The sequence below is a fragment of the Ictalurus punctatus genome, chromosome 14, assembly GCF_001660625.3.
Source record: "Ictalurus punctatus breed USDA103 chromosome 14, Coco_2.0, whole genome shotgun sequence".
NCBI lineage: Eukaryota > Metazoa > Chordata > Actinopteri > Siluriformes > Ictaluridae > Ictalurus > Ictalurus punctatus.
Window position 1 is genome coordinate 1,858,203 of NC_030429.2, and position 22,431 is coordinate 1,880,633.

At 43.4% G+C, this 22,431-nt stretch overlaps 1 protein-coding gene and 1 long non-coding RNA gene across 6 annotated transcripts; both read left to right on the plus strand.

The window, feature by feature from the left end:
* The first annotated feature begins 22 nt into the window (after window positions 1-22).
* On the plus strand, window positions 23-3,539 carry LOC108275075 (uncharacterized). Its single transcript, XR_001814625.3, has 3 exons — window positions 23-1,678; window positions 1,761-1,804; window positions 1,956-3,539. It is a non-coding gene; the product is annotated as an uncharacterized LOC108275075 (long non-coding RNA).
* Window positions 3,540-3,901: 362 nt separating this feature from the next.
* Window positions 3,902-19,864, plus strand: gas2l3 (growth arrest-specific 2 like 3). Of its 5 annotated transcripts, XM_017485641.3 has the most exons (10): window positions 4,910-5,094; window positions 5,631-5,714; window positions 9,289-9,344; window positions 11,894-12,059; window positions 13,384-13,502; window positions 13,584-13,725; window positions 13,999-14,062; window positions 15,466-15,604; window positions 15,924-16,028; window positions 17,680-19,864. In XM_017485641.3, the coding sequence occupies exons 3-10, from the start codon at window positions 9,321-9,323 to the stop codon at window positions 18,862-18,864; spliced, it is 1,944 nt and encodes a 647-aa protein (XP_017341130.1). In that variant the 5' UTR covers window positions 4,910-5,094; window positions 5,631-5,714; window positions 9,289-9,320; the 3' UTR covers window positions 18,865-19,864. The 5 variants fall into 5 exon arrangements, with proteins under 5 accessions (XP_053541724.1, XP_017341130.1, XP_017341128.1 ...); XM_053685749.1 differs by lacking the exons at window positions 4,910-5,094; window positions 5,631-5,714 and adding an exon at window positions 3,902-3,986; XM_017485639.3 differs by lacking the exon at window positions 5,631-5,714.
* Window positions 19,865-22,431: the final 2,567 nt, after the last annotated feature.

Sequence of the window (22,431 nt, forward strand, 5' to 3'; positions counted from 1 at the left end):
CCCCCCCCCATGTAAAGTGCTTTGAGCGTCTAGAAAAGCGCTATATAAATGTGACTGTAACGAACTAACTAAAGTGTGCTTATGATGTTTGACTTCTTCATTCCGTTTCTCTCTAAACTGGTATGTGGCCTTTTGAAAGGCAAATAAGAGTGATCTCATTTAAAAAAAAATAATAAAAAAAAAAGAAGTGGAAACTCTAAATTAAGTTTGGTTACATGACTAATGTTCTTGCATCCGTAAGCAATGAATAACTCCTCTGTGTTGAACCTAGAACATTTCATATGGGATGGGAGGAAGTGGTGAGTTGCATGGGTGTGTTTTTCCATATTTGTTATATTCAATTCACTTAAATGCAGCTTCACCTATATAGCATTTTTAACAATGGACATTTTCACAAAGCAGCAGGTTTACAAAAACCTGGATAGACAGTCAGGTCCCTAAATATTTGAACAGTGGCACAATTTTAATCATTTGAATCAAGTGAATCAATTCACTTATACGCATGCTAGACACTAGATACTGTATATCTCTATGCACATACATACATACACAGATATATACATGTATACCCATGTACATACATACCTATACATACACACCTAAATACACACATCTAACCATATAAATGCGAATACATATACATATCCACACTATTCTGCACATATTTTTAAATAAGGGTGCAGCCTAATCGCTGCAGGAATAAAAGACCTAAAATATCTGTCCTTCTTACACCGAGGAGGAACCAACCTCCTGCTAAATGTACCCTCCTGTGCACCAACGATACTGTTTAAAGGGTGAGCAGTTTTACACAAATGACAGAGCCTTTGGCCAGCATTCTCCTCTCCATCACCACCTCCAGCGGGTCAACACTAGTCCCCAAAACAGAGCTGGCTTTCTTTATAAGTTTATTCAGTCTGTTTAGGTCACTGATCCTGGTTCCACTTCCTCAGCGCACAACAGCATAGAAAAACCTGAACTCTAAAAGATCTCAGCCTCATGAAAAAATAGAGACGGCTCTGGCCTTTTCTGCATATCATCTCAGCGTTAGTGGTCCGGCTCAATTTGTTGTCCAAGTGCACTCCCAAATATTTACAAGAGGTGACTATCTGAATCTTGTCATCATTAATTCTGATAGGAGACACATGTTTAAATCTCCTAAAATCAATCGTCATCTCCTTAGTTCTGTTTACGGTAAGCTTTCCACCAGGCTCCTATACTCCTCTTCCTTTCCTTCACTTACACTTCCCATGACCACAGAGTCGTCTGAAAATTTCTGGAGATGACATGCTCCAGTATCATACTTAAAGTCAGAGGTGTAAAAAGTAAAAAGGAAAGGTACCAAAACAGTCCCCTGTGGCACACCCACATTACTGACTGTCAGTTCTGACCTACAGTTTTGTATAGGCACATACTGTGGTCTTTCTTTCAGGTAGTCCATGATCCATGTTACAATAGAGGCATCAACGTGAGCTGATATGAACTTATCTCGGAGTAAACCTGGGTGGATGGAATTAAAAGCACTTGAGAGATCAAAGAACATACATCTCACTGTGCTCCCAGCTTTCTCCAGATGTGAATAAGCCTTATGTAGGAGATAAATGATGGTGTCCTTCACTCCCACATGAGACCGATACGCAAACTGCAAAGGATCCATCATACTTCCAACCGCAGATCTAAGGTAAGGAAGAACTATCCTCTCTAATGTCTTCATCAGATATGATGTCAGTGCCACCAGTCTAAAATTATTCAGTACCTTACAGATCCCATTTTTGGGCACTGGCACCAAACGAGTTCCAGAGAACAGGTAACGCCCCCATATTCAAGCTCACGTTAAACATCCGCGCCACAACTTCACTTAAGTGTTCCACACATACTTTCAAAACCCTTGGGTTAATTCCATTTCCCGCATTAATCCTATTACGTTCTTTCTCTACCTGGTCGGCTGTAATATGCAGGCCACCGTGAGAGTGGGGTCTACGCGGATGGATAAAGCAAGACGGAGGTATAGAAGATATGCCTGCTGAGGGAGAAGAAGGCGAGAGCTGCATGTCAGGCACCAATCCCTGACTGGACCGATTAAAGAACATATTCAGCTCATTAGCTCTGTCCAGACTCTGTTCTAATTGCTGAGTATTGATGGCTTATATCCAGAAATCTTCCTCATTCCACTCCACACTTCTCTCATGTTGTTGTTCTGCAGCTTGTCCTCTAATTTACTCCTGTATGGCTCCTTACCCTCCTTCACTTTCACCTTCAGCTCCCTCTGCACTTTCCCCTGAGCCTCCTTATCACCCTCTGTAAAGACTCGCTTCTTCTCATTAAGCAGTGCCTTAAGTTGACTGCTGACCCACGGTTTGTTATTTGGAAAACAGTATACAGTCTTTGTTGGTACAGCACAGAAGTGTATATATCCAGTGACGCAGTAAGTGAGCTTGTTAATATCATCACCGTTCATATCACACAGAACAGTCCATTTTGTTTCCAGAACTTTTGTGGCTAGTCTCTGTATTTATTTGCGATTTCCAATCTGGCGTTCTGATTAATCCTGCTGATGAGTGGTTTGCATCTTGTGGTATGGCCTCTATATTTCTCATCTCTTCTGAAGTCTTCTTCAAGCGGTGGACTGTGATACCTTCACTCCTTTCCTGTAGCGGTTGTTGGTGATGTCACTGACTGTTGTTTTGGGGGGTTTTCTTAACAGCGCTCACAATGTTTCTGTAATCAACTGCTGTTGTTTTCCTTGACTGACCAACGGTGTCTGTTGTTGAAACCCCCTAAGGGGTTCCTTTCTTTTTCAGGAATTCCAAATTGTTGCATTGGCTATGCCCAGTGTTTGTGTAATGCCTCTGATTGATTTTCCCTCTTTTCTCAGCTTCAAAATGGCTTGCTTTTCTCCCACAGACAGCTCTCTGATTTTCATGTTGGCTTATCCTTTTTAACAACAAATGCAGTCTTTACAGGTGAAACTGAAGGATAAAACCAAGAGTAGATATTCTGTTTATTGTTCTATTTATTATTGAGCTATTTATTGCTTAAACAATTAATCTTACAGGACACACCTGGGTAACAAAGAAACGCCTGTCAGTCACATGTTCCAATATATTTGCTCACCTACAAATTGGGTGGTCTGATACAAAATGTTCTGTAATATAACACATCTACATATAAATACCAGGAAATAAAAGCTGGTATTCTAAACTGTCTTCTCATATTCATCTTTTGATCGCAAACACAGGTGTCTTCAGTCTACAGCAAAAACAAATGTATTGGTCTTACCATTCCAATAGTTTTGGAGGGGACTGTAAATTCATGCTCACCTGCTGGTAAGGCAGCTGGCTAACAAGGAGGCTTAAATAGATCTGGTGGACTTAAGGCTAGTCTAATCTAATTTGTGTGGTGGTCTGTTGTGAGTGTGAACAGAGATCAGGCGACGTTGAGGCTCCTGTTTAAACGCAGTAACTGACTTTTACCTCAGGTCATGAGTCTGATGTGGACGATGCTGATAATCAGAGAGAGAAGTAATTTCCCAATTTTGAAACTTACAGTGGTGCTTGAAAGTTTGTGAACCCTTTAGAATGTTCTGTATTTCTGCATAATTATGACCCAAAACATCATCAGATTTTCACACAAGTCCTAAAAATAGATAAAGAGAACCCAATTAAACAAATGAGACAAAAAAAATATTATAGTTGGTCATTTATTTATTGAGGAAAATGAAACAATATTACATATCTGTGAGTGGCAAAAGTATGTGCACCTCTAGGATTAGCAGTTCATTTGAAGGTGAGATTAGAGTCAGGTGTTTTCAGTCAGTGGGATGATGATCAGGTGTGAGTGAGTGAGCGTCCTGTTTTATTTAAAGAACAGGGATCTATCAGAGTCTGATCTTCACAACATGTGTTTGTGGAAGTGTTTCATGGCACGAACAAAGGAGATTAGTGAGGACCTCAGAAAAAGAGTTGTTGATGCTCATCAGGCTGGAAAAGGTCATAATCCCGTCTCTAATTCTAAAGAATTTGGATGTATTATTGTTTCTCCATTAAAAGATTAGGATATAAATGAGTTTCAAGTTGAGGAGGTATATTCTCTGGCTTTGTGTGGTTGAATTTTGGGAATTAAATGTTGTGACATCTGAGTTGAAAAAGCTTCTTCCTTAGAACTCCTGGTGGTTCAGCTAGTGTGTGTGCTAATTAGAATCAGCACTAGCAAGAACTGTCATGACATCACTTTCAAGCGCACTAGAAGCAGCTCAAGCGTGTGGTCATGGTCTGTCCCCCCCCCTTTCTTTCCCCCCTCTATAATGCGCTCTTATGAGCAGAAAGCTGTAGTATTAGCATGTTAGCTTGTGGCTAGCTGAGAGTGGAGTGAAAGTGCGAAGGGGCGTGTCTAAAAGATGACGTACAGGATGCACAATCCAAACAAACAAGCTTTCCGGGCGGAAAACTGTTTTCCAAGTGGCTTTCCTCATCCCATTTAATACTTTTGTCATGATGCCATGGCTTAAATAATTATTTTCTAAATTATTTTTTACATACTTTACCATGTTATTTGCGTTAGTAAGAAATGGTTATTGCACCTTTAAATTACATGCTTCAGGTAGCTTACAGTCCTATAATTACAGATGCTACAGCTTACAAAGCCGTTCTAAACAACTGTGTGCTTCCCGACACTTGTGGCAACAGTTTGGGGGAAGAATCACGTTGTCAGGGGTGCACAAACTTCTGGAGTATTTCGAGTCTTTATTACATGAACACCTTGCTGTATTTCATTCGGAGCTTTAACGGTAAAGTCTCTGCTGCGCGCGCTGTGTCCATATGCACCATGTACCACGCCCCCTTTCCCCAGTCTGCGCTGTGATTGGTTGTTTCGAACAGCATTTCCTCCTGCTCAACTGAAATTCCAAGCACGCGGACTGCAAACGTTTTCCAGAAGATGCCGAGCTGGAGAGTGTGTGCGCGCGCGCGTTAGAGCGCGAGACACTGAGTGTGTGTGTGTGTGTTCACCTCGGGCTTCTTTGGAGTACAGGAAGTGTGTGTTTCGGATTTCGCACATATTTAAAGCCATTATTCTGAGATTCCTGACTTTATAGCGCTGGTAAGTTGGAGTGTATCTTGGTGGTGGTGTTTGTTTGTTTATTTGTTTGTTTATTTTCCATATCAGGCTGAGTCATGTTCTAAGAGAGAGTCTTTCCTGCCTGGTCTAAGAGCACAGGAACTGGAATAATCCTGGATGTCAAACTGCTTTCTGAAGTTAATAAACACAGGACGTCTTGTAGTTTTGTGAGGAAGTTTGCAGCTGGATAAAAAGTTTTACAGGCTTGTTTAAGTTTATTAAACACACACACACACACACACACACACACACACCCTGCTAGTGCCAAATTTACACCTAGACACCTATTATCTGATTTTCTTACACATATTTGGTGCTGCACCCCCCCACCTTTAGAGGTTTAAATGTCACATCACCCAGTCCTCTCCTCTCTCTCTCTCTCTCTCTCTCTCTCTCTCTCTCTCTCTGTGTGTGTGGGGGGCCAGATTTCATTTTGTAAATTGGATTTAAAGGTGTATTCATGTGACCTGCATTGTGTTGAAGGATGTAAAACTCCATATAGTCCCTCTTCTCCACAGCCAAAAAACACGACTCCATCACTGCCTTGCCAGCAGAAGTGGACTAAACCGAGAGCCTGTTCTCCGTGTCGTTAGCGTTTGAAGGTAAAAGGTCGAGGTTGTTCTGGTCGTACTTCCTTTCCCACGGGAGGACAGAAGAGCAGGTGTTTCCCTCTACAGTGCCAGCGCAGGACCTGCTTATTTAAGCTATGTGAAGCTTTTTTGTTTTTGAAGACGTCTCCTGTTGGAGTACGCTTTAAAAAAAAAAAAAAAAGTGTATTGGATACACCTTAAGTCATGTAAATCTCTAAATCATGACCCAAATTTTGCACTTCGCTGCCACAAATAATGCTTGATTTTTGTTCTGGCATGTGGAATGAGATTGGGCACATGGGAAAGGTGTGAAATGTTGGAGAACCCTGTTGTGAAATGAAAGGAAGGCTTGATGCCTCCTCCAACAATAGAAAACGCTTAGTTTATTAACTAGATCAGTTTACTTATTTGTTTTGGGGCCGAGGGAAAATGAAAACGTCGCCGAGGCGACGGTATCTATTTGCTTTTCCCTTCGTTTTCTATACTCCAGCTTCAGCTGTATCGTTGTGTGATTTAAGCATTAGGCCTAGACCAATTCATCTGAAGCGAGGAATAACGCGCACAATTACATCCGCTTGCGATTAAATAATAATTAAAAAAAATTCCGCAGATTTTAGGCCAAGACGCGTCATGTGACGTCATCATGACAGGCATTCAGCCAAACTTCTTCGATTCATGTGCGTCGAACACGAGTACGGCGAAAAGGTCTCGTTTGCCGGCAAACGTCGCCGCCGAAAGATTGTGCAAAACCTTTTTGTGCCATTGCGATTTTGCTAATTCAAGTTGTTTTTCATAAACAAACAACCAACCCTGTCATTCATGTTTATCTTCTGTCCAATCAGATTCGGGAATTTGCGTCATGCTTTAAGGTTGCTTATTACGCTCGACTACTGATCTGTAGGAGACTAGTCCTAATTTCAAACAATAGAAGTCGAGGTTTCTACCTACGGCGTCTGTTTCGATCGTGTGCGTGCGCTTGGCCAAGCGGCTCAGCTGTTCAGTGTGGATCTTCATTACCCGAGAACGGGGTTCTCCGGGTAGCAGCTGCGTCCCCGTTTAATTGGACTGTATAGATTGGTTTTCCTAGAGGAAGCGGGGTGGAGGCTGTGCGCCTTGAGGATGCTATTCAACATTCATCTCATACACACTAATTATGGGTGTGTGTGTGTGTGTGTGTGTGTGTCTGGAGACTCCAGTGAAAATAACTGACGAGTCAATTAAGCACACACACACACACACAGAGGCACATCTATCAACAGAAGACAACAATGAGAAAGGATGAGGTGCCCTATCCGTGGATAATTGAAGGGAGGGTGGGGGTTGCTTTCGGGCACGTGTACTTGTGTACTGGCTGGGTGACGTGAGCGCCGAGGGCCACGTCTGCAGCGCTGATCCTCTTAGGCGATTACGGAGATGACCTGCATGAGGAGCGCGCTGATGCCGTCCCCATACTGCGTTTACTCTACCCTTCAGCCCCGGTGTCTGCACATTTAATTACAAATCCCAAATCTGGACAGTGACATCTTCAGCCGTTCATTATTATAGGATTAGGATATTTGCACCCGTGAAACAGGCACCTTTTGTTCTGTAAAAGTCCCGGAATGAAAAATAGAATTGTATTTATTTGTAGTTTTCTAATGTGTCTAGAGTTTAATAAAACGGGCCGTGCCGTCTCTCGGATGGTGACCGTTATTGACGGAGACTTTCCGCTTGTCGTGACCGTCGGCTCCGGGCTGACGCTTGGCATTGCTCTGTGCCCCGAGTCTTGGCGTGCTGCTGAGGGAGAGGAATGTGTCCGAGCCCTCTTGAGAATGTGGCATTGCCCTGCCCAGAGCACCGGGTCACGGCCCGGCCTTTGTGCTGTAAGATCCCCCTCTCAGCTGGGACATAAAACGCCTTTTGTTCTTTCCACTATTTTCCCCTTTCTTTCCCTCCATTCCGTGGCTGTTTGACATTTAGTAGGCTTGAGGCTCAACGCCAACCCAGACGCTTCAAAAGTTGGTCTTTTGTACTTCCTTTTCACCCCCTTGTTTGCAATTTTCTCTTGTTCTCTCTCTCTCTCGGTCCTTCTCACTAATTCTCACGCACTTAATTTAAAAAAAAAGATTTTTTTACCCTTCCACTGAGACAATCTCAGAATTTCAGGACTTGTATTTTATTAAATGGGCTCAACGCCACATTCGTCTTACCTCGCAAGTAGGAACGTCATTTTTCGACCGCCGTGGTTTCGAGATAGCACTGGGGGGGGTGAAACATGGACGCTCCATGTTCATCTTTTATTCGCAACAAACTAGCCAACCGTGTAATCAGTGCGTCTGGGTGTTGACCGAGCTTACGCTTGTATGTACAGTGGAACTCCTTTAAAGCTAAAGTGACGCTGTGTTTACGGTTCTTGCTGTGAGCGGCCATTTTGATTTGACGTCACTCGCTGAACTCTGGGTTTAGGAGACCGCCGTGAGACCTCCCGGGCAGGAGTTCCAACTTGAGGGGGCGTTTTCTTTGGTTTTTCCTAGTCCGAGTTACATTACTAACTTTAGTCTAATGGGGAGTAAACCCCTTTCTCCGGTGTCTGTGTATGGAGCGAGAGGGGGGGCGGAGGGGTGTAACAATAGCGTTTTTTGTAAACGCCTGGCCAGCATCTGTGGGATAGATCCACGTCTCAGCCGAGGCACTTCATTAGCCAGTCCCCCAGCTTACCCCTCCTTCCCTCCTTCCCTCTCTCCCTCACTCTTCACAACACTCCGTCTCCCCGCTCTGTCGCCGTATCACAGCGCGACTGTTTGGGTCTCCTCTTGTTCGGAATACAGCACTGATAGTATTTGATGTACAGCTCATTAATCGAGCCAGTCAGTCTTTACCCGTCTGCGGAAAGGAATCTTTTGTTTGTGCCTCTCAGGTGAGCCTGTACTCCACTCTACGCTGTCATGCTTTGTAATGCGATGCTCTGTATGGTTGTTTATGTATGTATGTATGTATGTATGTATGTATGTATGTATGTATTTATCTTCCTTCTCATCAAGGTGGGGGGGCAACTTTGAAATGCTCCACGATTTAAACGTGTGTGAATTTACTGCTCGTTAACTTGCCGACTCATGTCATGATTGTAGCAGTAGATAAATAACGTTGAGTCTAGTTCACCAGTTCCCTCATCCTGTAGGGTGTGTGTGCGCACATGTCCTGCTTTGTTTCCTCAGCTGTGCTGATGTTGACCGAACGGTCTTGATCCACAGGGAAGACGAAGCTTCGGTTGTTACTCTTCTTCTTGTAGGTTTTGTGACGTGCTTCGTTCACACGCACAAGGAACCGGAGCAAGGAACTCTGCTGAAGAAATGACTCCTTTTGTTATTTCAGGATAAAACTCTTCCTCGCTAAAAAGAAACAAACCTTATCGAGTCACTATGTGGTGGGTGAAGTCATGTTGGGAACGGGACTGTTTGCGTGGACGTGAACAGATTATGTAGACGTGAGGGGGGGTTTGGTGGGTGGGTGTTTGGTTGCACTGAACTCTCATGTTCTCTCTCTCTCTCTTTAATCATGACTCTCTCCAACACACACACACTCACTTGACTCTTGTGCTGTGTTTCAGAATGAAGCAGTGAAGCAGTCCTGATCGCAGCGATGGCCGTCCAAGCTAGCCTGCAGGTACCAACCTCATTTCCTCAAACTTTATTTACACACACGTATTCTGGAATATGACGGGGGCCGTTTAAATGTGTACCTAGTGCACGATTTGTGACGTAGGGTTAAAATCTACATCATGCATATTTCCCGAGTGAAAACCAATTGCTCGATTTTGCACCAAAAAAAAACCCAACCACTCGACACACTAAAACGAATGTAACGGTGTTATTTCAGTGCGTGTAACGATCTCGTATCAGGAGGTTTATTATGAAACACGTGTGTTCATTTAAATATTTATTTAATATCCTTAATTGTTCATTTTTAAACTTTTTTTTTTTTTTTTCCCTCCCGGCTTTCAAAAGCCGAGTAGTTTGCCGCCGGGTAACACCATAAATCCGCCGAACCCGTTGTTCCAGTGACGGGGCGCCGTCGGCGATGACGCGATACTCGTATGTGTGCGAGAAACGGCTCATGCACAGAGAGAGCTTTCACACTGACCGCTAGGGCCGGGCGATTTATATCCATATAATCACGATCAACTTTTACATGATGCGCGCACACTTTTTCCAAGATCGTCGGTATGGTACGAATGAGATGGTGCTCAGGGGATGCCGTTGATTTGTCGTCATTTAAAAAAAGATCATATAAATAAATAATTTGATCTTCTTGGTCTTTGTAGGCATTAAAGAGAAGTATCGTCAGACTTGGTTTAATGGGGGGTTTTGGGGTTTATTTTACTACTGTTTTTGCTCGTAACTCCGTTACGTACCGTGATGCGCGTCATGTGTTTTAATAAATGTCCTCAAGAATCGTGATGAGTGGCGAGAGATGGATAGATGGATGGATCAGTCACTCATATGGACAAATAAATGTATAAAAAATGACATGCACAACTGAATACATTCCTACATTTTAAAATCTATATCCCGAATTGATATCTTTCTGTAAAGCCGCTTTGGGACAATGTCCGTTGTTAAAAGCGCTATACGATATATTTGGAAGTGAATAGTTTCCTTTACAAACCGGAGAGAGAATTACAGCTTCAGGTTTCGAGTGAAACTTCCCGAAAGGGCGGAGTGATTTATGATACTCCAGCACGTAATCCTATGCGGTAAGGTAATCTCGGGTTGATTGTACAGCGCAACGGTACGCCATCTTCCACGCAGCACCTGCTTCGAGGGCCGCTCGCGCTCGAAGCAGGTGGGTAAAAAAAAAACAAAAAACCCCGGACAAAGTTAATAATAGGCGTTTAATAGTAATCGGGTTTATTGTTCAAAAATAAAATGCTGATGGGGGATGAATGGGCTCAATGGGTTGTACCTTTTTATATAAAGGGATATAACACTAGTTAAGGGGTTAAATAGTTCTCTAGGCTTTAGTTCCTTATGATGGACCGAGTTGTGTGAACGGAGAAGTACAGACTCCTCACTCCTCAGCATCAATGAGACATTATGCGCATTAATCTGGTCATGTTACATTTCTGGGAAAACACCAATCTGATACCCAGCACCATTATCGTGGCCGATACCGGCGACAACAACAAAAAAACGGATAGCGGAGAAAATGCTGGATATCGGATCCTGGGATTGTAAAAGGAATTTTGCAAGTGGAAATTTTGACATGTAAACACACATGACTGGGTTTCTTTTCTTTTTTTTTTTAGGCTGTATTTACAGTGTAAGCGATATCTGTGTGGAAGAGTTTGTATATGAAGTGCTTAAGTTTAAAAAACAAAAACAAAACCCCTGGATTTTAAAGCTTGGTAGTTTTTAAAGAAAACAGTATGGGAGGGTTATCGGTTCAGACTGAAGGTTTCAGTAATGTGAGAGAAGTGTTTCAGAAATGTGTGAATAAACCCGAGTGTGGTCTGCGTTACTGTGGATACTCCAGTGCTCTGGAGGTGACGTGACCGAACAGTCCAGAAACTGTTGGGTTAAATGTATGGAAGAATTGTAACAGGAGTGCAGAAGGTAAGCTAACAATAAGGCGAAATTTAATTACGGCTTTAAAACCGTGTCAATTAACTGTGGTGTCAGTTTTAGTGTGAAGTTGACCACCTTTTTTCTTTCCCCTTTACCCCACATTCTTCAAAAACGACCTTCATGCTCAGTTGCACTGCTGCATCTGATGTTCTTGGTTCACTTGCGTAACCAGAGAGAGAGCGGTGTTTCTTTTTCTCTCTTTCTCTCCATTCTTTTTCCTCTTATCAAGAGCTGGGACAAAGCGAGCACTGACGGGTCGGGGAGGACGAGCCATCCCACGCTGCTCAGCTCCAGCACAGTTTCCACCTTAACGTTTCGGGGAATCCCGGATTAGTCAGATTTCTTTCCTCACTCGCGTACGAGTCATCATGTTTTGGAGTGATTCAGACAGCTGATGGGTTTTTATTTTTGGCAGATTCAAAACTACACTAGAGCCTCGCAAAAATTGACCGTCAGTCTCTCTCTCTCTCGCGCTCTCTCTCGCGCTCTCTCTCTCTCGCTCTCTCTCTCTCTCTCTCTCTCTCGCTCTCTCTCTCTCTCTCTCGCTCTCTCTCTCTCTCTCTCTCTCTCTCTCGCTCTCTCAACCAGGCTTGGTTTGGAGAAAAGTTTGAGTCACCACTGCAAACCCTCAGCCCACGCCATGGCCCTGGCCTTGCAGACGTCTTCCAGTACGACCGGTGGATCGCTGTACGACACGAAGCGACACTTTTCCCCATGCAGGAAGACCTCGCCATCTGGCTCACTGACATTCTAGGTGAGTCCGCTGACGTTTAGGTTAGTGGTCTACTGAGGATAAATGATCAAGATCAATAAATGATCCGCCTGCGTTAACATCCCTCCTGAATCCACAAAAGCGAGTAGTTGAATATAGAGTACGGGGCCTGGCGTGTCGGATGACGAACGCGTATACGGTGTCTTGAGAAGATTAGAAGTACTCTACTGGTGTAGTACGTGTCTGCATCACGCAAGATGTATTGTTGGGGAAACAGCTAGCATTTCGAACAATAGGGAGGCTGGTCTGTCTCTCGGAGCTACACTGGAGAAGGCTGGACATAATGGAGGGAGGTTCCCGTTGGAGATAATCACTTAACGTGCCTGTCGGCTAAAACCGAAAGAGAAGCTGTTCCACTGCAGTCCCGCTGTAGATGAAATGACGTTATGATGGGCCGGTAGTCTTGCAGGAACGTGTTCAGGTTTGGGGATGATCAGTAACAGTTTAGCAGTCTTTTTTATTTATTTATTTATTTTTTCTTTTCTCTCTCTGATCCTGATAAAAATAAATAAGTGTATTTAATCACTTTGTAAATATCATCACCTTATCAAATCTAACACATTATTTGTAATGTGTTAGATTTGACACATTGTTGAGGTTCTATTATAAAAAATAATAAAATCTGTCCTTTTTTCCTCCTTTATCGGTAGAAAAAGTTTTGGTGACATCCTTAATAAATATATAATAAACTGATTAGTTTATTTCACATTAAACAACTCAAAATATTCTCCATTTACCGTGACAAAGTCAGACCGCATGAGATCGGGGAAGGGGGCGGAGCTACCTGTGTCGGTTAATATCGCAGATCGTTCCAGATTTATTATTATTTATATTAGTTATATTGTAGGAATGATATCGTTCATCACACAAGCCGACGTGATGCTGTTTGACTGACTGTGTTTAAATTAAATGCGGAGTGTACGAGTGTCGCAATGGAAAAGTTCGTCCTGTTATGAGATCAGCGGCTCAGGAGGAAGAAGAAGAAAAAAAGTGCGGTGTCGGTCTTGGAGGAACTGCTGGGTGGGAACTGGCAAACGACCAAACTGGGGGTTAAAATAATAAACAAATGCTCGCGGAGAGTCCTCTCTTCTACAAATAGGATGCTGGGATCCGCTCAGTGACAGAACTCGGATCTTTAAAACGTATAGAAACGGGGAAAAAGTGACCTGACCGCTCTGTAAATGTGTAAAGTGTACATCAATATTTAATTCAGGCTCAGGAATGTGATTTTCTCTCTCTCTCTCTCTCTCTCTCTCTCTCTCTCTCTCTCTCTCTCTCTCTCTCTCTCTCTCTCTCTCTCCACAAGGTGAAGAGATCAGGGCCGAGCACTTCATGGAGGAGTTGAATAACGGGGTGAAGCTGTGTCGACTCGCTGAAATTCTGCAAAGCAAAATTCCCAAAGACTGTCTCCTGGACAAGAGTCGGGTCAGTCCAGTGCAGGCTGCCACGCGAACGTTGCCTTTATTTAAACTAATTCCCTAATTTGACTACTGTTTATTTTACCAGCAGTCCCCTATGAAGAAAGTGGTGTTTAAGGAAACCGCTTCTCCGGGGTCATTTTTCGCCCGGGACAACACGGCGAACTTCCTGTCGTGGTGCCGACAAATCGGAGTCGACGAGACGTATTTGTTCGAGTCGGAGGGCTTGGGTAAGGGTGCGACAACGAAAGAGCTCTTTCCATTTAGACACGCGTATATATAGGTGTATTTTGTGTATATTGACTGGATGTTTAAGAGCTTAAAATGTGTGTGTGTGTGTGTGTGTGTGTTCAAAATAACTACCTCTGAAAGTCTGTTTTGCCGTTTACTCGTCACTTCAGCTCTGTGCGCTTGACCTTTTTATGGAGTTTTGTGGGCGTGGTCATGTTTAGTGAGTGATTATACCATTTTTAAGAAAATCCGTATTATGTTTCTCCTTTTAGTTCTACACAAGAACCCTCGGCAAGTGTGTCTGTGTTTGTTGGAGCTTGGCCGCATTATCTCCAAGTGAGTAAATCGTTTAAAGTGTTCTTAAAATGGCTCTCTATACGTGGGTTTTTTTTTTTTATATAAAAGATATGCCAATGATCAATATGCCACGGTCTGTGCGTGTACACGAATATGCAAAAGCGCATTACCGGGAAGTTAGTTGGATATGATGGTTACGCTGTCTCTCACCTTAGTCACGGTTTCACACGATTGCGATCTCGGCGTCAGACTCGAGTTGCGTCTTGGTGATTTTATAGAACAGCGGCCAAAGCAGAAACTCCATTAGCAGTTCCCAACAGAAGGAACGCGGCTAGCTTAAACGTGCATCGTAATCCTGGAAGAAGACGCCTCTCATCAGGGTAGAAATAATTCGCCGGAGGATACAGGCGATCAGCCCGAAGAACTTTTGTATCGGTTTGCAGTGAACCTGGTGAAGTGAACTCAAAGCATGCTCAAACGAAACGCCTCCCACAGCATCACCGGGTTTTTCCTTTAACTTGTCATCAGTCTGTTGGAAAGGTTTTACAATTCAAAAGCTAGAAATGTTGATTTGTGTGGCTGTAACTGTCCGACGTTGAAGGTAGAGATTGTAAGAAACACTAGTCAGTCCGTACAGTGTTTTTTTGTTGTTGTTTGTTTTTGTTTGTTTTTTGTGGTTCTCGCGGCCAAAAATACTTGATTTTACTGTGTTTTTTTTTTTCTAAATTTGCAATGCAACATGTTTGTTTTTTTTTTGTGCCTTTTTCATTGAATTGGCAAAATCGCAATCGCATGAAATAGTTTTGCACGGTCTTTCCCAGTGATGTTTGTCGGTAAACGAGACCTTTTTATCTGTACTCGTGTTCGATGCACATGAACCCGAGAGCTTTGGCCGAATGCTCGTCGTGATGACGTCATATGACGCGTCTTGGCCTAAACCTGAAAAATTGAAAGCTCCTTCCTATATTACAGAAATTGCACGATTTGGCGTTTTTCTGCAATCGCAAAATCCCGGAGGGACTGATTAATGAGCTTTTTACAAACGCTGCATTTGACTTGCCTTGGAAGAGGGAAGTCGGAACTCTGAACGATGTCACATTCGACCTGCGCCTGTTTGAGCTACGTCGTGTTGGGGGGGGGGGACATGCGTGTTCATCTTTTGTTAACAACAACTGTGATGAGTGACGTATATTTTCCTTCTCAGAATAGTTAACTGTATGTCAGTGTTCTACATTCAAAGCTAAATCTTTACTGTTCATGTCACGAGCATCCTTGTTGATTCCATGTCACTTGCTGAACAAATTCCGAGTTTCTAAGCAGGCATCCCAAGCTGAGGGACGTCTTCTTCCTAGTCGGGGGTCGGAAATTACGAGTTGCAAACTTTAGCCTAAGCTTTTTATGCGCATTCATGAGGTTCTTGCATTTTTATTGCTGCCCGTTAGGTACGGAGTTGAACCCCCTGTATTGGTGAAACTGGAGAAGGAGATCGAGCTGGAAGAATCTCTGCTAATGGCAAGCGATCCTGCTCCTCCGATCAAAACCTTTACCGTGTGCTGCCAACATGGAGGCCTCCATCAGTCTGTGAGTAGTCACCATGGGGATGGAGCAGGTATTCTAACCCGGCAGGATACTGCAAGCCTGAGGGATTAGACGTAAATTCATGTAACGAGCTTTTTGTGTGTAGAGTCGCAGAAAAGCGTCAAGAACAATTTCTCGTGTTTGTATACCAAGTTCATAATGCAACCCAAAGCGTTCGGATTAACGTAGACACATAGTTCACATCGTTTACCTTTTCTCGCACGCACGCATACAAACTGGCTTTATATTGTTCCTGTATGCATATGTGTGTGTCCAAACTTTCTCCCAGAATATCCTGACTCTTGACACTTTCTTTCCACAGGACTCTGACTCGGATGACCCTCCCTGTAATTGTTCACAGAGGTTTTCTATCGAGTATCTGGCAGAGGGACGTTACAGGCTGGGGGAAAAGATCCTCTTCATCAGGGTGAGACTTGCTCGGTGGATTGATTCGTGTCTGTTTAAGAACAGCGTCTAACTGCCGAAACTGCATAAACGAGTCATGGCACAGATTAAACGGGAGGCTTTGGGAGTGGTGCGTAAACGTCTTTATTACACGCATCTCGTACACAGCCATAGCTAGTTGCCTGTTCATTGGTTATTCAGAAAACTAGAAAAGGTTCACATCCCAGTGTCTAAGCCACTAATAGCTTCATTCATTCATCCTTCATCAAGTGCTTCATCATGGTCAGCGTAGCGCGAGATCCAGATCTTATCCCGGGAACACTGGGCCCAAGGTGGGAATGCACATCCACACACTCCTTCATACCTTGGGGCAATTTAGGTTATCTAAGGCATGTTTTTGGGAGGTGGGAGGAAACCGGAGAACCTGGAGAAAACCCACGTGGACATAAGGATGGCATGTGAAACACCATACAGACAGTAATCTGAGTCCAGGATCGACCCAGAGACCCTGTGAGACAGCAACAGTGTGCGCACTGCGCCGCTGTGCAGTGATATCAATCACTCTTGGCAAAGTATGCCAACTTTTAATGGAGTAAAATTTGTTGCACCCATATGGCAAGTTGCTTTCTATGAAGTATTCAGACCCTGAACCTCTCGAGTTCTGTGTCTGTTGGGTGAGATGTTCAATAAGATTTAAATCCCGGTTCTGGACCATTCAAGGACCTTCATGGAATAATCCCAAAACATCTCCTGCATTATCTTGTTGTTTCAAGTGTTTCAGATTAATGATGTTTGAAGGGTGAACTTTTTACCAAAATCTCAACTTTTCTGAGGTTCTCTTCAAGGATGTATGTATATTAAACCTCAATCCTGACGAGCCTTTTGGTCCCTGCTTCACTGTAGGGATGCTGGCCTGTTATTGACCGTCTCTTTCCCTCCAGATGTAGCACTTGGTATTCAGGTCAAAGAGTTCGCTCTCGGATTCGTCAGACCATAGGATCTTGTTTTTAGTCCCTGAGAGTCCTTCAGTGCCCTTTTGTTAAACTACAAGATAGCAGTCATGTATCCTATACAGAGCAGTGGCATGTGTCTGGTGGTTGTCCATCTGGAAGGTTCTTCTGTCTCCACACAGGATCCCATGTTCTTGGTCTGGTCCAGTTCTAGGAGTCTCTGTGGATCCAAACTGCTCCTGTTTTAAAAATGATGCAAGCCGCTGTCCTCTTCAGGACCTGCAGAAATCTTTCCCCAGTTCTGTGCCTGAACACAATTCTGTATCAGAGCACTATGGACAGTTCCTTTTACCTCATAACACGTCATTTCCCCCTGACGTGCTGTCAGCTGTGAGGCTTTATGTAGACAGAGCTGTGACTTTTCAAATCATGTCCAGTTGTATTTCCCACAAGTGAAGGAGAAACATCTGAAGGATGATCCACATGACCTCAGTTTTGTTCTGTTGAAGCCAGTGATCTGAAATACTTTGTCTCTAAATGCTTAAAATACAGAGACTCAACTACCTTCTAGCTTCCTCGATGTGTGTTTTTCTTTTTGTAAATAATTCCTATTGTTTTGGGATGATTGGGTTCGTAAAGACCCTATTTAGATGATATACAAGTTAAGCTGCTTGAACTTTTGTGATTATTTTGCTTTGTAATTCTCTCATGCTTTTTTTCCAGATGCTGCATGGGAAGCATGTGATGGTGCGTGTGGGTGGGGGTTGGGACACGCTAAAGGGTTTCCTGATGAAGAATGACCCTGAACGTGTGCTGCAGTTCACCACTCTTGAACAGAAGATTCTGGCGTTTCAGAAAGGCTCCTCTGTCCCTGACTCTGTCCTCAGCACACAGACTGTGCAGCCGCCCGCCATGGACCCTCTCACTGCCGTTAACCTTCTCCCATCCTCCTCAGCCACATCCTCCTCAGCCTCTTCCTCTTCAACCTCTTCTATTCCACCTGGCAAACCTAGCACGCCTGCCTCTGGTGCAGTTACGCCACGAGGCGCGGCCCGATCCCCAGTCTCCACCCCCTCCCTTCCGAGGAAAGCTGTAGCTCCTAAAAAGAAACTTCAAGTGCCCAGTGTCTCTCCCAAGACCACTGCACTCTCTTCTAACACTACAAAAAAGAGTCCTTCACTCCAACCTTCACCACCAGTTTTTGTTGCCCAGAAATTGCCTCTTGTCCTCTCTGAACGGAAACAGCGCCCACGTGGCGCCCCCTCTCAGCCGCGTAGTCCTGTGTGCCCAGAGCCCAGCTGCAAACAAGCCAAGCCGTCTGCCAGCCAGGTAGGAAATTCTTCTCAGCGAGGCGGCCGGCCACCTCGAGCACCGCTTCGCACTCGTCTCGCCCCTAGACGCCCTTCCTCTCCTGCTGCCACACGTCTCCAAATGGACGCAAGAAAAGGGCGCCCCATTTCCCCTCGACCAGCAGGCTTGGCAAGGACTCCCAAAGAGACCAAGCCCTTGGCAACAAAAGTTTCTGGAGAGCCCAAACCGCCAGTAATAAAAACTCAACGAGAGGTCAGACCTTCATCAGCAGCTGCCAAATCCAGAGTTCAAATCTTCACTCCCACTTCCCAAGTCTCCACATTTTCTCATCCTTCCAGGACAAAAAACCCAGGAGGATCCTCTGCCATGGGGACTGGAGCTCCACGGACTGCGCAGACGCCCAGCACAAAGTCCACACATGATGCAGACAAAAAAGCCCAAAGCAGCAATAGTAGGCCACTCAAAACGAACCCTGCTCAGGTCAGAGCGGTTAAACTGGCCCCCAGTGCCACCCAAAAGAAACAAATAAGCCGAACTGTGGCCTCCAAAAAAGCAGAGGAGCCCTACTTTGAGATGAACAGTAAGAAGAAGAGGTGAGCGTAATTAGAAGCTAGAACTCTGAGGGTTTTTTTTACTCTGTTGTGGTGGTGGTTTTGACATTTTTTCCATTGGTGTAGCACTTTAAGGTACAGGCATCAGCCTCACGCGTTGAACTGTTTAACAATATTTCACAGCTCAAAGGTGTGTTTTACATTTTTATGTTTTATAATTTATTTGGTTTATTTTTTTTTTATTGTGCCACAAAGGTCATTTGTGGAAAAAGGTCAAGAGATAATGTCTCTGGTCTATTTTAAGAGTAAACACTAAATATCCTTTAGACTAGCCCTTTAACGAGAGAGAGGGAGGGAGAGGCCTGTGCGGAGTTGTGTAACTTTTACTTTAATCCAAATAACTTGATTAAGAATCTTCATCTCAGTAAGCAAGGCATTAATTGAAACTAACACTGATCACGCCAGTTTTGACTCAGTTTGGCATTGTAGATGAAATTACACAAGTTGTAGACTTGCATAGTTGTAATTATTCATTATGATATTAATACATAGATGTATTCCTGAATATGTATCAAAAACAATAATGGTTAAGGATTTAACAGTTCATTACCTGTCTGAGTATTCTCTTATAAGTAGTAATTCATTCTAATTGCTTTTTAACATGACACAATGTAATGTAATCACAGAGAGCTCTTGCAGGTGTCGTGATCAGTTGATTAGCCATTTAAAGAAACCAATAGGAACTACCTCTCGACGTGCATATTAATTACCACGTGTCCTGCTGATTGAGTGAAGCTCGTACTGATCAATATTAATGTCATGATTTACTGTTTTCCGTTAGTTATTCACAGCACAAGCCAAACCTTCTTGTTTTTTTAAACTCGCCGTTACTTTGTGTCGTGTTCTGTGTCGAGGTGTGAATCTTTTGATTTACCTATATTTTTTTACAGCACTTTACAAGATTTATTTTAAATGTAGTCTCTCTTTAATGTCGTGTGAATTGTGACTGTAAATTCTTCGTGTTTAATAAAGGTATCCTTGGGTAACGCGTTTTATGTGCCGCTTTTTATCATGACTGAAAGTAATGTGCACGCTTCCAGGTTGGAAATGTGTTCAGATGTGGATGAGAACGCTAGTTCTCTAATGTAATTGTAGTTCTGAGTCACAGTGTATATGATGGCACCCAGTTAGCAGCAGTGTAGATTTTCCTGGAGCAGCATACCGGTGAGCAATGCCCATGAGGAGGCACTGCTTGTACAGAAGAGTGGCTTTATGATGGTGATTGCTGAGGCAGTGAGCACTTCCACAGGTTTCAGACACGAGTCTCGCAGCGTGACTTGTTTAATCGTTCGGCTAAACCAAGAACAATGCGTGTTACCTTGGGGTCAAAATGCTCACTCTGTCTTTTCCCAATCTTCAGTTAACCAGTTTGGGTAAACACGTGCCCTCACATTCCTGCTCTCGGCTGACAGGAGTGGAACCCGACATGGCCTTCTGCTCTTGTAGCCCAGCTGCCACAGGGTTTGACGTGTGTTCTGAGATGCTTTTCTGCTCACCATGGTTGTAAATCGTGTCTTATTTGAGTTACTAGACAGTTCCTGTCGTTTGAATACGTGTAGTGAAAAAATAGAAGTGAGTGAGACCCTTTGAAATGTTTGCCCCATCCTCATTTCTTCTGTTTTAATGTACATCTCAGAATTACATCTCATGTTTCAGAAATTAAAACGAAATCCTAAGATAAAACACAGGCAATCTGAGAAAAAAATGAAATAATGATAGTTATTTATTGAAGCAAAAAAAAAAAAAAAAGTATCTAATACCAACGGGGCCTGTGTGAAAATGTATTTGCCCCTGTATTTAATAAGGGGAATTCATTCCCCAAATCTATGAAACTGCATTCTGTACAGGGTTCAGCTGGACTAAACGTAACGACCCGATTACTGCAAACCCTGTTCGGTCAAATCTACACTTAAATGCAACTTTTTCACCAGCAGGAAGTTGGTTAGAGGATCTTACTCAGTAACGCACTATGACAAAGTTGAAAGAAATTCCAGACATGATGAGGAAGAAGGTGATTGAAATACATCAGTCTGGGAAGGATTACAAAGATCTTTCAAAGGCAACTACTCAACCAGGCAATCCCAAAAGAGCCAAGGACAACATCAAAGGACCTACAGGCCTCTCTTGCATCAATAAAGGTCACTGTTCAGGACTCCACTATCAGAAAGACACTGGGCAAAAATGGCATCCATGGAAGAGTGGCGAGGTGAAAACCACTGCTAACCCACAAGAACATTTAAGGCTCATCTGCATTTTGCCAAAACACACCTTGATGATCCTCAAACCTTTTGGGAGAATGTTCTGTGGACTGATGGGTCGAAAGTGGAACTGTTTGGAAGACAGGGGTCCCGTTACATCAAATTCCACAAAAAGAACATCACACCTACGATCGAGCATGGTGGTGGAAGTGTGATGCTGTGGGGATGCTTTGCTGCTTCAGGGTCTGGGCAACGTGCACTAATTGAGGGAAATGTGAATTCTGTTCTCTAGTAGAAAATCCTAAAGGGGAATGTCCGGTCTTCAGTCCGGAAGTTGAAACCCGAGTGCGACTGGATTCCGCAGCAAGACGATGATCCCAAACACAGGAGTGAGTGAGAAAGACTGATCTCCAGTTATCGGAAGTGTTTGGTTGCAGTTATTATTGCTAAAGGTGGCACGACCAGATTTTAGGTTTAAGGGGGCAATTAGTTTTACACATGGTTACATGGGTCATCTTTGTTTTATGTTGGATTTTGTTTGAAGATGTAAAACTATTTAGTATGATGCATACACAAAATCAGGACTGTATATCCCTTTTAACATTAGGTATTGTCACAAAGAACCTTTTAAACTTTAAGATTTGGATCTAGGTCCTTAATAAACAAGCCAGAGGGGTCGGTGGGAAAAACAACCTACCATCCATCTATCCATTTTCTGTACTGCTTATCTTACACAGGGTTGCGGGGAGCCTGTCCCTATCCCAGAAAACTTGGGGCACAAGGTACCAACCCATCACAGTCTCACACATCCACACACTATAATGTCAATGTACAATGCATGTCTTTGGACTAGGGGAGGAAACCAGAGTACCTGAAGGAAACCCCTGAGGCATGGGGACCACACGCAAACTCAACATGCACAAGGTGGAGGTGGGATTGGAAGGTTGGTTAGTTATATTTATATAGCGCTTTTCTAGACACTCAACATGGGGGGGGGGGGGGGGGGGGGGGGTTATTAAATGCAATGTATATGCCTTTGTATATACAGGGTTATTAAATATGTCTTTTACCCCTGCCATGTTTTTGAATATGTACTGCCATCTAGTGACCAAGTATGTAACTGTTTATGTTCAGAATCTGACTGACATACTATAACATGTCTGAAAAACAAATATTTGACTGATTATGGTTGCATGTATTCCTCCATGAAATACAATTAAGAGTTCCAGCTTGATATAATGCCTTGCTGTGCATTATTATAATCATCATACTCACTATAGCAACCTTTTCAGATAACACATTCTTTTAACATAACACTATTACAAATCATCATTTTGCTTCTAATTACATAAGAA